Raw genomic sequence first — 13,171 nt, forward strand, 5'->3', positions numbered from 1 at the left:
CCCTTGGTACCCTCACTTTCTAGCTCCTCTACAGTATTTTAATTGAGTTGGCGGGTGAGTACCGTCACCACAGTCCATGGAAGGTCTAGGTGTTCAGACTGTTTGGTTTCAATCCATCCCCCTCCACCCCCCCAACAAACAACCAAAATGTCTATTTAATCTGATATGTTTAATAAATGCAAATTTAAATCTAGATGAGGACTTGATAAGTTTCTTTAAGATGAGGGACTGGTGCTCTGGTCACAGGCTATTGCACAATCACACTGAAAAATTTAGAGGCAAAATAAGCCGGCCGCCAGAACACCCAGATATGCATTCATCCTCTTACCATGGCACATGAGCATGTACCTCACTTTGAGAGAAAAGCATTCAGGGTGCTAGTGGTAAGGTGCTCGGTCCACCGTTGTAGGTCTGGTGTGCGCAATTGCACCCGTAAGGGGCTCCACCCATGTCCAGCAGGCCCAGGCAGGATTGTGTGCGCGTATTCACTCCTAAGGTGCTGGGGCCTAGGTTAGCCCATGTGCCTAGCCTGTCCTTGCAGGCCTGTGTGTGTGCACTCACAGCTTAGGTGCGAGACATGGGCAAGCCCATGTGCCTGGCCTGTCATTGCCGGCTGGGGTGTGCACACTGGCATCTATTATGACTAAGTCTGCCATTGCTGGCCACTGTGTGTGCGCACCTGCACCTATGGTGCTAGTGATAGCGTATGCAGCCTGCCATCGCAGGCCTGTGCGTGCGCACTGACATCCGTATTAGATAAACCTGTGTCCAGTCTGCCGTTGCAGACATTTGAGGGTGCACTTGCAGGTCTGGGAGTACACGTGTGCCCAGGTAGTGTGAAATACCTGTGTGTGGAAGTGGTTGACATTACTTCAGGCTGCAGTAGCGGTTTGCAGTGGAGCAGCCTCATTGTGTTTCCCATCAATGGATTTACAATACCATCCTTTTCCAGTGGTAAAGGTGCTTTTGACATAACTCGCTTAGAAAAGCCACTTATATAATAAAGATATTTCTATGTGCTTTAAGAGTCTTGTGTGCCATGGTGCCTGGCAGATGTGGACACTAGGGGTCAGGCGAGCACATCTGTGCCTTCCCCAGCAACAGCCATAAACCATGGGCATACAACTGAAACAGCAGATCACTGCCATTTGTGGGCCAGATAGGTTGGAGGTTTTGACACTTGGCCTCTAGGGCCAGATCGTGGCCTCACTAAAGATTAAGATCTACATTCCACAGCCCCATGGCAGACAGGCCTCCAACCTAGGGGAGATATCTGTGGTTCATTGAGAAACCCCTTAACACCTTGGGTGCTGGTGACGGAACCACTCCGTCACCAGCCTCGGACGCGCTGTGCTGGTGACGGAGTGGTTTCGTTACGGCCCGGCCTCCGCGCTTGCGCTGCAGTGATTTGGCGCTGGTACGGCGCATTCTATTGAGCGGGCGGGGCCGTGACGTAACCACTCCGTCACAAGCACAATGCGCCCGAGGCTCGTGACGGAGTGGTTCCGTCACGAGCATGCCGGCGCCACGCGACCCCCCCTTCCCCCTAGCGCAGCGGCGGAATTACCGCCACAGCCAAGGGGTTAAAGCACCCCTAACTTTACCGAGCTACAACAGTAGATCTACCGATGCCATCCTTCAGCAAGAGGGAGATACGCGTGTGGGGACACAGGACTGGAGAAACAGGACTGTGTGGTGCACAGGACTGTGTGGTGGGTCTTAGTTGTTCACATGGAGAGCCATTGAAAGGGACCATGTGCCCTTTCTGAATAGTGACTGGTTTGGGCTTCAGACCTGCTGAAGTGTGGGGCTCTGAAGTGTGCTCTCCAAGGGCTCGTTGGCAGGTCTCCTGTTGTCCTGGTCACCTCAGGGAAACCAAAGATCTCCCGCGAGGGATTTACAACATCCAGCTGTGACATTTTGAGAGCGGTGCCCTCTCAAGTGCCACATCGGCTACTGAATCCCAACGGGTTGAGTTGAAGTGAGCGTGGAACTAAGTCTTGTGCCTGGAGACCATATTGTCTAGTGTGGAACCCCAGAGATCCTGTACGCATCTAAGGCATGCGAGTCCTGTACTGCAGGGACCCTGACACTCATAAGTGTCTTGTTGGTGGTAAGGGGATTCACTGGTTGCGGGACCCTGCATGGCCCATTTAGTGAATCGTGCTGCATCTCTCATGCATCACGCTGCCTCAATGATCATTACGTACGGTGTCGAATCACAGGGTTTGACCCTCAGAGGTGGGGGTGTAGAGCCTCATTCTACCTCATGTGGCTGTGCTGAACTTGTGCCTGTTAGTGTACATGGACTGGTCTAGAGTGACCTGCATGATTGTGCACTGGTCGTTGTGCCTCATCTCCATGGAGGTATGGAATTTGCAACTATTCCTGTTTGACACCTGAAGTGTTTATTGCGACTCACACACACCTGACTGTGCCTGGTGTACCTGGGCATGACCCTGACCAACGTTTACCTGCCGGGGAACCTCCTCCTACGAATAGGCTCCCCTGTGTTACTCCCCATTCATTGGTTGTTCCCCTTTGACCCTCATCACAGCGGACCAACTGCCCTCCCCACACCTGGCCCCTACTGAAGACATCTTGGCACCAGGTAGTAGCGAGAGAGATTGACTGGGTTGTAGGAATGCTTCGGAGAAAGTTCAGAAGCGGGTCAAGCGACTACATGACTCAATTGTGTTTTGAGACCTGTAGGTGAACTTCCAGAGTTTATGCCTACCTCCTAAATAAAGCTTGCTACATATCCCCACCTGCTTGCTGAGGACCCAGACTAAGTGACTTCAGGCCGTGCGCGGACTAGTAACCAGGAAGTGGGGCTGATTATCTTCCATCTGAGGTTATAGGACAGTTGGTGTGAACTAGAGGACGGAGAGAGGCTTGGGCCAAGAAGTCTGCAGGGTGTTCTACATTGACCTGCTGGGTATCAGTGGGACCGCATTAGGGTGCTGAATGTGCAAGAGTGTTCCATACTGACTGGGTTGATACTGGTTGCACCGTGTAGCAGTGCAGAGTGAGCGAGTGAGAATGGGACGGATAGTCTGAGGACCGCCTGTGATTTACGCACTGGCCAGCGGTGCTGCTTTCTACTTTGATTTCATGCCAAAATCACAAAACATTTGACATTGGTTTGCCAGTGTGGCTCTGGCCAGCTGTGCTGCTAAAAAGTGTTTTCGTTATGTGTGTGTGTGTGTACATATCTTTGATATCGTTGTGACCCGTGGTGTCCCCTATAGCTATGTGGGATTGTTTTATCAGGATTGCTAGGGTGGGCCTGGGGTGGACAGCATGTCACACCGGTTAAGTGTACTCTCTCCAGGGGGTGGAGGGGAATGGGGGCTTGGTTTAGGAATTTTCCACAGTGTGCATAATATTGATATCATAATACAAGTGGGACTAGTATGGCTAGTAACATTTTGAAGTGTGTTTTATGCCCAAAAGTATGTGATGTTCATGCATAATGATTGAATGTGTGTTGAATGCAAACGTTATTTATATACATCCTGTGTGAAGTCTTTTTTGTGATGATCAGTGTATTTATTGCGAGTGAATGTTGTGCCTTTGCTTTACACATTACATCTGTGTTAAGACCTGACTCTTTGACTGAACAGAGCACCTCCCACTCCCCCCCCCCCCCACCGCCACCCAGCGCCTTGGGACCCTCATGGGTGAGTAGCGCACTTACAATTACCCCGATTGATTGATAAGCCTGTCTGCTCAGTACCAAGCTACCCAAGGGTGAGCACAGGTAATACAGCGAGTGTAATCACCCACCCTTGATGGGAGCAGTAGGTTCTGTCTGGCTGGAGACATCTCTTCAGCCAACCAGAAAATGTTGGTTCCACCAAATCTGTTCTACACTTTTATGTTTCAATGTCTTCATTTTCTTTCCACCGGTGTGCAGGTTTAAGAATTAAATACAATTGTATACAAGTGTTATGTTGAAATCCAAAGTTAGGCACTTTTATATTTTAAGGCGGGGGCTCAAGTTGGGCATAATCATTGGTCATCTGTAGGTGTCTAAAACAAAGATTCTAACGTTTGCTTTTGTCAAGCATAAAAAGAAATTAATTCGATTTTCTTTTTGTCCTAGACTACCCCAATTAAAAAGTTTTTCTTATATCATTTAATACAATCTTTTACCAAACTTAACATTGAAACTATATAGGATTCTACTGATTTTTTTTAATAGCAACCTAACTCTGCAAATGGATGTTATGGTTATTTAATTTTTTTATGCTACTTTATCATTTTGAATATTCTGCAGAGTGGACTAGATAAAACTAAACAGCTTTTTGTATACCCAATCCAATCAAGCTTTATTCAACATATAGTCATAAAAGCACATAACAATTTTTTATATATATATATATATATATATATATATATATATATATATATATATATATATATATATATACATAAAACTGTCGTAAATAGGTTATAAACAGTCCTGTTAGTGGACAAATTTATTAAAACTTCAATCGGCCAGTATTACATTTTTGTACAAATTTCTTGTTCATGGGAAGCTCAATATGACTCACTTCATTTCAAATGATTAGGATCTAATCCAAGTAAAACTAGATGGAATTAAATGACACGGAAACAATTACAGCGCTGATTAAATGTGTTTTAGCTGATAATTAGTCACAAAACCGTTTTACCCAGGTAACGATTTCAGCCTTATTATCCACATCCACCCTAGGTATTTTGCAACTGCCGTTGTAATGAATGGCAAAGTGCAAGTGCGTATGAGCCTTTGAGCTTCCGTACTCCTTCTGGGACCTAGTAATTTGCATATGGGACACAGCCAGACCCTTTCATTGTATGCGATCTTAGTTATCCAAACAAATCCATCATCTCAGTTTAGATTTTTAACTATGTGAATAAAAAAAAAAAAAAAAATTATCTTGGCTTCCATGCCAGTGTAAGCTATGTAAACTTCCTGGTTCTTACCCGCATCTACGTACTTGTCTGGTGCCTTATCAATCCAAGAAAGGCCGCAATTTTGGTTCACACTGGCAGAAACTTCACAAGAGGAGTTCAATTACATACAAAAAAATTAAGGTATTGGAGATTATGAAATACATGTACATTCTTGATGTTTATGACGCTAAAAGATGTACTAAGCCACATTTGAAAAAGCTAAATGAGATCAGTCATGTATGTTATGTTTCTGGAAAAAAACCTTTTTTTAGAATCATATTTTATAAAATATGAGAATGTGTATTTTGTCCTTTGGTTCTGAAGAGTGCGAAATAAATCACAGCTACCCTTGAGGCAGAAGCCGGGGGTGTCGCTCTTAACTTTTTAAATAATCAGCACAATTCCACACACTGTTGATGTTACAAACACTGAGTGTTTGATGTTTTAATGTTTCTGATGACAATTTCCTTCACAGCGCTGCTGTAAGAAGGACGCTCTCTTAGCCGCCATCACCACTCTCGAGACCCGAGGCCACGCCCCCTCCCAATCGCATAAAACGCCGCGCTGAATTAAAAACCGGTGTGAATCACAGCTACCCTTGAGGCGGAAGCCGGGGGTGTCGCTCTTAACTTTTTAAATAATCAGCACAATTCCACACTCTGTTGATGTTACAAACACTGAGTGTTTGATGTTTTAATGTTTCTGATGACAATTTCCTTCACAGCGCTGCTGTAAGAAGGACGCTCTCTTAGCCGCCATCACCACCCTCGAGACCCGAGGCCACACCCCCTGAACTAGCCACGCCCCCTCCTCCTCCCATAACTATGATCACTCCTCGGAGGCGCAGCGGATGAGCGCAGCGGCGGACGAGCCCTCAGCACGCCGAAGACACGCCAAAGACGAGCCCGTCTGTGCCCGTCCGTGCCAGTACGGGACACGGGGCTAGTGATTATACTCCTCTACCCAGGCTCTCAAAGGTAATGTCATCTGACCTATTAAAATCTTTGCGCCCTGTCCAACATGACAATTGCACGTTGCTTGAAATCCCTCGTCTGGGCACTGCTTCCTGCCCATTTTGTAGCTATACAATTACATCATATCAGCCCTACCCCCCTCGTAGAACTAGACGTAGTAAGCAGGTGAAGCCAGCACACCCTACTAACGAAAACCATCTGTTCTACAGTTTAAATTGTCGTTCCCTACCTATGCATAAGGTTGAGATTTTCGACCTGCTAATGGACGACAAACCTAGCGCCTTGTTCCTCACTGAGACCTGGCTACATGAAGGTTCAGGGCCCGATATAGCTATGGCCCTTCCTCCCAACTATGCGATCGCCAGATTGGACAGAACCCTTAAAACCGGAGGTGGAATCGCGATTGTTTACAATAAACAATTTACTTGCACATTTGAATCGATAGTTATACCTGATAGTGAGGCTGCATCTTTTAAATTATGTCTTAATCCAAACTTCACGCTGTGCGGTATTCTTGTGTACCGACCTCCTGGAAATGGCACCAAATGGGCTACGGAACTAGCAAATCATATTACCCCTTTTATATTAACATCCAAAAACTTCTCTATCATCGGAGATTTGAATCTTCATTTAGAAGATAAATTGAACACAACATGCATAAATTTGCTGGATGATCTTTTAGCTACAAACATTCACCTTATTAACTCAGGGCCTACCCACAGGGCAGGACACCTACTTGACCCGATATTGTCAAACCTTCCCTCACTTAACTGGATAGAAAATATCCCTGTATGCTGGTCAGACCATTTTCTAGTTAAAGTCTATCTTACTATACCCAGTACCTCAACAGACCAAAACAGGTCACTGCCTTCCCTGAGGAAAAACTGGAAAGCTCTAGACATCTCCAATCTTAACGCGAACCTAAACTTACAGCCTCCAAATAAAAATCACAATATGGAAAGCATTGCCATGGCCACTCAACTATGGCTTACCAATGCGGCAGATGCCTGTTTAACCCAGACTAAGACCAAGGGGAACCTACATCGTCCCCCGGCCCCCTGGTTTACTGACTCTCTTAAGGAAGAAAAAACTAAATGCAAGGCACTTGAGAGAGATTAGCGCAGAGATTTCGATCCTGATAAAAAAACCAGGTATCATATAGCTAGAAATCTCTACCATACTGCTTGTAGAAAAGCTTGCACTACTTATGTAGCCACGACCATAATGGAAACTGCCAGTGCTTAATTTGTAAAATATGAAGTGCAGGTGCTCAAATGTTTGTCAGAGGCCACACCTACTTTTCTCTGGCTCCGCCCACTTCATCCACTGGCTCCACCCACTTACTATATTGGCTCCACCCACATTTTCAACTGGCTCTGCTAAAAGTTAGAGGTAATATATATATCTGGCTGATCCGAAATTTCAGCAAGGGAGCCTTCCTCATAGTAAGGTTTTGATAGGAGGGTCCCTTGCCTTGTGAACATTTTGAAAAAGATTAACTCAAAAGTGCATTTAAAGCACAATGTTGTAATAAATTAGCTAAAATCACTAATGCATTAAAAAGGGACCATTTCAGTGCTGTATGTGCTGATTTGGTGAGAAAGGACAATACTGGGGTACGGTATGCCATTTTTAACAGTCTATGAGTTCTAAGGTACAACTTTTACATAGCTTATGTGCCAAAATAAACCAAAATGTTGTTAAAACACTCTAAACGGAGAAAGTGAATAACATCATGCAATGTACTTGAATTAGTCAGTCATCATGGCACTTCCAGTGGACGAAGGGGTATGTGGTTATTCAGTACACTAGAGTATTTTGTTAGAGAAACAATTGAAAAAAGAGGATTACCAAGCGGGCTTGTTACTATAGCTTAGACCCTGGGGGATATATGTGCATTTATTAGACACAGATTAGTGAAGTAAAATATGGAACTATGCAGTTCTGTATCACACAGACACAACAGATTAGAAAAGAGGCATATATTCCAAATATGACTTTTTAATTCAAGAATTGTATCTTACCAGAAAGCTCAGCAAAATGTGATCTCCACCAAAAGGACCTAGAGCTACCTAGGCCAAAGGAATAGATAATGACGAGGCAGTTTGAATTTCACAGTATTGCAAGTGAGACTCATAGCTATTAGTGCAAAATGGCCATAGTCAGTGCCATACAAAATCTAAACCTATAAAGACAAAATAATGTAACAAAGCATATAAATACAAATAAATATGTTCTAAAATGAAAAAGCAAGGTAAGTCTTATAAAAACAAAATAAATTATATAAAATATAATAAATATAACATCCAAACCAAGAGACAGCTATAAGAAAATATTAAATAAATTGACACTGTCAATCAATGCAAATAAATAACCTATATAAAGTACACAGCAATTAAATTTCCCCAAAAGTCCAGTAAAGCCTAACTTTTTTAAAATATTGCAATGACCCATTTTTCAGTTAGACTGGGCTAGCATTTATTTTTCTAGAAAAGCCCACACAGTCTAAATCACTTGTGCATTCCAAATCCTCCTCTTTCCTTGCTTTACTCCTAGTGTCATCAGCTGCTCTCCGTCCTTTTGCAAGCCATGACTGAACATAGGGGATTGGATTGAATCTCCTAAATGGTGGACCAACAAGATTTAAAAACATTAAAGAAGATATTGTTTCAGTCAGCAATGATGCTCTTGTAGATGTGCAAATAAGATTCATTTGAGAAAAGCCCCGCTCACATTCTGCAGTACTGATAGCAATAGTGTGCAAAGCCATCAAAAGCTCCTTGAATTGCCTTTTAATTTCTTTTCCTCCAGATTCTTTATACTCTCTGTACGCACGTATGATTTCTCGGCTGGCAATGTTGAATCTTTTACACAGAGACTCAATGTCACTTTCACCATAAAGAACAGGTAGCTCATCAGGCCAGTACTGTTTGTATAAAACTTTCACTTCGTTAATCAGTGTCTCATAGTCAGCCTTTTTGTCAGCAGAATTCGTACCGCCTGTAGACAACAAACAATTTCTCAGATTTTCTGCAAGGCTATGAAAAAACTGTCCCTGTTCAATGATTTTGTCAGTGGTCTTTCCTTTGTGCAGCATCACACCCTGGAATATATTTTCTTCCATTGCCTTTTTACACTGTGAGAAATGCTTTCCTTGCCGGTCTACCATTGCCTCAAACACTGCTATTTGCCGACATATAGCTCGATGGGCATCAATGATTGTAGAATCACGTTTCTGTAACTCGAGTGATAACTCTGATAACTCCTGAAGAGCATCATACATGAGGCCAAGATTAGCAACAAACTGGATAGATGATAATCGCCTTCCTAGGCCGGTGTACATATTTCGATTAGAACTGTCACGGGAAAGCATCAACAGCTGCACTAGTAAAATGCTTGTAGAGAGCAGGATAAGCATTCCAAACAGCTTCTACTGTTCTAAAGCTTGATGCAACCCAACGAGTATCTAACACTCTACCTATTCTGCAGAGCTGAATGTCAAGAACTTCTGCACACTCCTTTAGCTCCAAACGGTTTTTAACAGACGTGGCAAACCAAGAATATAGCTTGTCGAGTACGTTTTTGAAGTGATTTGTAGCGCCAATATCTTTCATGACATCATGAACGGCAAGTTCCAGGCGATGTGCTGAGCAGTGCCAGGCTACAATATTGGGAGAGATTTTTTCTTGCAACCTCTTTACAACACCACTGTGACGGCCAAACATCACTGAAGCTCCATCACAGGCAACTGAAACCAGGCATTTGGAGAGAAAGTCCTCACTTATATTAATAGGATCTTTTTTTAGAGCAGACAGTAAACTACTTACTATGCCGTCAGCTGACAAATCACTCAGCTCAATGAGGTCAACAAAAATATTAGCTGGGGAGTCCATGCCAGGTAGCTGCATTCGCATGTACACAATTAAAGAACTTTTCCTATTTAACGCAGTGCCTTCATCTAGTAAAATACTTATTTTTGGGGAAAGTTCAATAATTTGAGCAAATATCTTCCTCTTCATTTCTGAGGATATGTGGCGTTGTATGTTTGAGCAAGCTACATTGGAGTGCAAAATTCGACCCATATCCAGTCCATTTAACTGGTGGCAGTCTATCTCGGTTTCAAAACCATACGCTGGCCTGTTCCGCTTTGCTTCCTTATAAGCTACACGGAATATTCTGGATGTTGATGACATTTGTAAAGATTGAGCTGTTGCAGTTACTTGCAATAAAGAATCTTTTTTTGCATTTTCTAAGATTTTTAAAGTTGCAACATGAGCCTTGCTTTGTGCATGTTCTCCAATCTTTTTTCTCAATGATTTTTGCTGTTGTAGATTTGTGCCATATGCCTTCACAGTAGAGTCAGTCCATTCTTTGGACAATTTCATTCCCCTGGATTTCTCAGCACCAAGATCACGGACTTGGCGACACACAGACCAGCCAAGGTTAGGGCCTTTAACAATTAACCACGGATGCTTGCGTTGGAAATATATCCTTTGATCTGGTTTCCAACCTTTAGGAAGAATGCCTTTCCTAAAAACTGTGCCTGAATGTGGTTTCAGCGATAATGTGTCAAATTGTTTGCTAGTGCTTGGAGTTTCCTCTGTCTCAGTAGCAATCTCCACAGCATGATACTAGTCATCTCGGAGAGGACTATCTTGTGTCTTTTCTTCTGTAGGTGTGATAACGCTGCTGCTAGTAGTGGTGTCCCTCTCATCTAGTGCCTTCTCTTGCACTTCATCTTCTGTGTTGTTTCCTTCATCCACCGGAAGTACATGGTCTTTTTTAGCTACTTTATTAGTAGGCTCCCCATCGTCTTTGGGCTTAAATTTTGTGAAGTAGCTTGAAATCTTCTTCTGCCCACTGTGTGACATTCTAGGGAAGCGAAGTGAAATAAAACATGCTAGACATGTGCGAAGTGTGATGTCAAGTCATCTAAGTAATTACATGCACAATTATTTTTTTTTGCAGTTTGCTCCAAAGAAATTTATGCATCTGCACATATATTACCATCTACTACAACTGACTACAAGTATAATCCAAATGGATCTTACTTTGCCGGGTTTGCCCACCCAAATTCAGACCTTTTCCAATTCATACGCCTGCCTGCCCTGCAGCACTCACTGAAAAGAGGCACAAAGTCTTTAAAGTTTGCCTCACTTTTAAGCTTTGGCTTCCTGTAGCAGTAGTATGACAACTAAAGCAGGGTAAGGTGGAAGTGTGCAAAGTTAGTTACACACTGTGATTCACAAAAAGTATTCATTAATTGACACTCAAGGCCAGAATGGGAACCCAAAGCAGCCCTGGCAAGTTTTGTTTGACCAGCCCCCATACAGTGCATAGCAAGCAAGCTTAATGACTGCTAGAGATGTTTGCATGGGGGTCATTCTCCCCTCAAGAACATTTTTTTGAAAAGAAAAAACTAAAATGGTGCACAACATATTTAGCTGTATCAACTTTCTAAGCATAGTAAATTGTACACCTAAATGAGGACCTGCATAGCCACCAAGGCCAGAAAGCATGGTAATCTCACAACTTGGAAATGTCAGACAAAGTCACCCAGGCCAGAAATCATAGAAACGTCAGACAAAGGCACCCAGGCCAGAAATCATAGAAACGTCAGACAAAGGCACCCAGGCCAGAAATCATGGAAATGTCACACAAAGGCACCCAGGCTAGAAATCATGGAAACGTCAGACAAAGGCACCAAGCCTCAGGCCAGAAATCGTGGAAACATCACACAAAGGCAGCCCGGAAAGAAATTATGGAAATGTCACACAAAGTCAACCAACCAGGCCAGAAAGCATAGAAACATCACACAAAGGCACTCAAGCGACAAAGCATGAAAATGTCAAAGAAAGGTACCCAAGCCAGTGGTGCTGGAACAATTTCTAGAGTGTTGGTGCTGCCCTCAATGTTACATCACTGAAGAAGTCATAAGATTGTGAAAAACCCAAACTTACACTAAGGACAAACACAGCAAATGAGCCTTGCTCATTCCGGCAGAGGTGGCGAGTGTGTGGTATGTTGCAGTAGATCATTTAGAAGCCCACTTCTTGTTGAGTGGTGTTGGTGAACTCAACTGTATGAACCAAAGCTTTCCACAATACTAAACTCACCACCCCAACTACCTCAACTTCCTGCTCTATCCAGTGCTGAGGTAGAATTCCTGCATATCAGCTGATGCTTTGGACAGTTGAATAGCTACCAGACATTGGTAGTTGTTATTTGTTAATGATATCTATGTAGGCATACTGGCATTGGCATAGTAGCTCAACGAAACAGCTGTAACAATTCAAGATGGCTTGACATAGGTCTTTCAAGCAAAGTGAGCCCTAGGGCTTAGCACTTTAACTTAAGGCAATATCAGGAATGGGCTGGCGAGGTGAGCTGGCATTCTTCGAAATGGGGAAAATGGACTTACTCAGATGATCCAGTAAGCAGATCTGTGCCTTGGGCTAGGTAAGGCCTCAATGGCACTTTGCAGGCAGCATGTAGGCCTGTGCTAAATGCTAAGAGAGTTAAACTGCAAGCTATCTCAACTCAAGCCTCTCCCAGAGATGCTGTGCTGGCTGGCAGGGGTTCTTTATTGAGCTTCCTGCAACAGCTATTAGGTCTGTATCAATGAGGGATAACTTTACATCTATGTTCGGACTTGAGCACCTGTGCAGACTTATTTACCACATTAAAGTTACACATTTGAAAACGTAAACTTCAATGTAATGACATTTGGGAGTGAGAAACAAAGTCCTAAAATACTCTAGATAATTTGGACTACAGTTTAGTTGCAGGCTACACTAGAGAAATAGTTTGTCTCCGGAGCAAAATACAGTACATTTTCACCAAAACATTGGTGTCCTAAAAATTAAAAACTTTGCTCAAAGTTGTTGAACAATCACCGACATGTAACGCCCTGTTTGGGAGCATTATGTAGCGGAGTACACAGTTTCTTACATTAATTTCATTTAATAGCGCCTCTCATACCAGTTTAAGGTGTCAGAGCACTTTGCATCATTCACACATTGCATAAATACAATCCTATGTGTGTAACTCAGTATAGAGGGGATGTTACATCAGACAGGACTACAAGGTATAGGAGTCACATGTCATCCATGATTGTCATTGTAGGCAATATAGTTTAGGAGTTCAAAGTCTGAAAAAGCCCAAATGCAGAATTCAAAACATACCAGCATTGTTAGGGGTTCCCTTCAATAAGAAGTGATTTCTACCCACATTAGACCCTTTTTGCAAGATTAGGA

At 43.3% G+C, this 13,171-nt stretch overlaps 2 protein-coding genes across 2 annotated transcripts in view; both read right to left on the minus strand.

Moving 5' to 3' along the window:
- Positions 1-13,171, minus strand: part of TSPAN15 (tetraspanin 15) — a 175,203-nt gene that overhangs the window by 39,359 nt on the left and 122,673 nt on the right. The window lies entirely within an intron of this gene.
- LOC147692445 (E3 SUMO-protein ligase KIAA1586-like) lies at positions 8,377-9,099 on the minus strand. The gene has a single exon (XM_086937535.1). The coding sequence runs from the start codon at positions 9,082-9,084 to the stop codon at positions 8,377-8,379; it is 708 nt and encodes a 235-aa protein (XP_086793661.1). The 5' UTR covers positions 9,085-9,099.

Source organism: Lissotriton vulgaris, chromosome 9, assembly GCF_964263255.1.
Source record: "Lissotriton vulgaris chromosome 9, aLisVul1.2, whole genome shotgun sequence".
Lineage (NCBI taxonomy): Eukaryota > Metazoa > Chordata > Amphibia > Caudata > Salamandridae > Lissotriton > Lissotriton vulgaris.

Bases quoted from the DNA above. Each gene is read 5' to 3' on its own strand.
- LOC147692445 (XM_086937535.1), bottom strand. From the start codon at position 9,084: ATGGTAGACCGGCAAGGAAAGCATTTCTCACAGTGTAAAAAGGCAATG.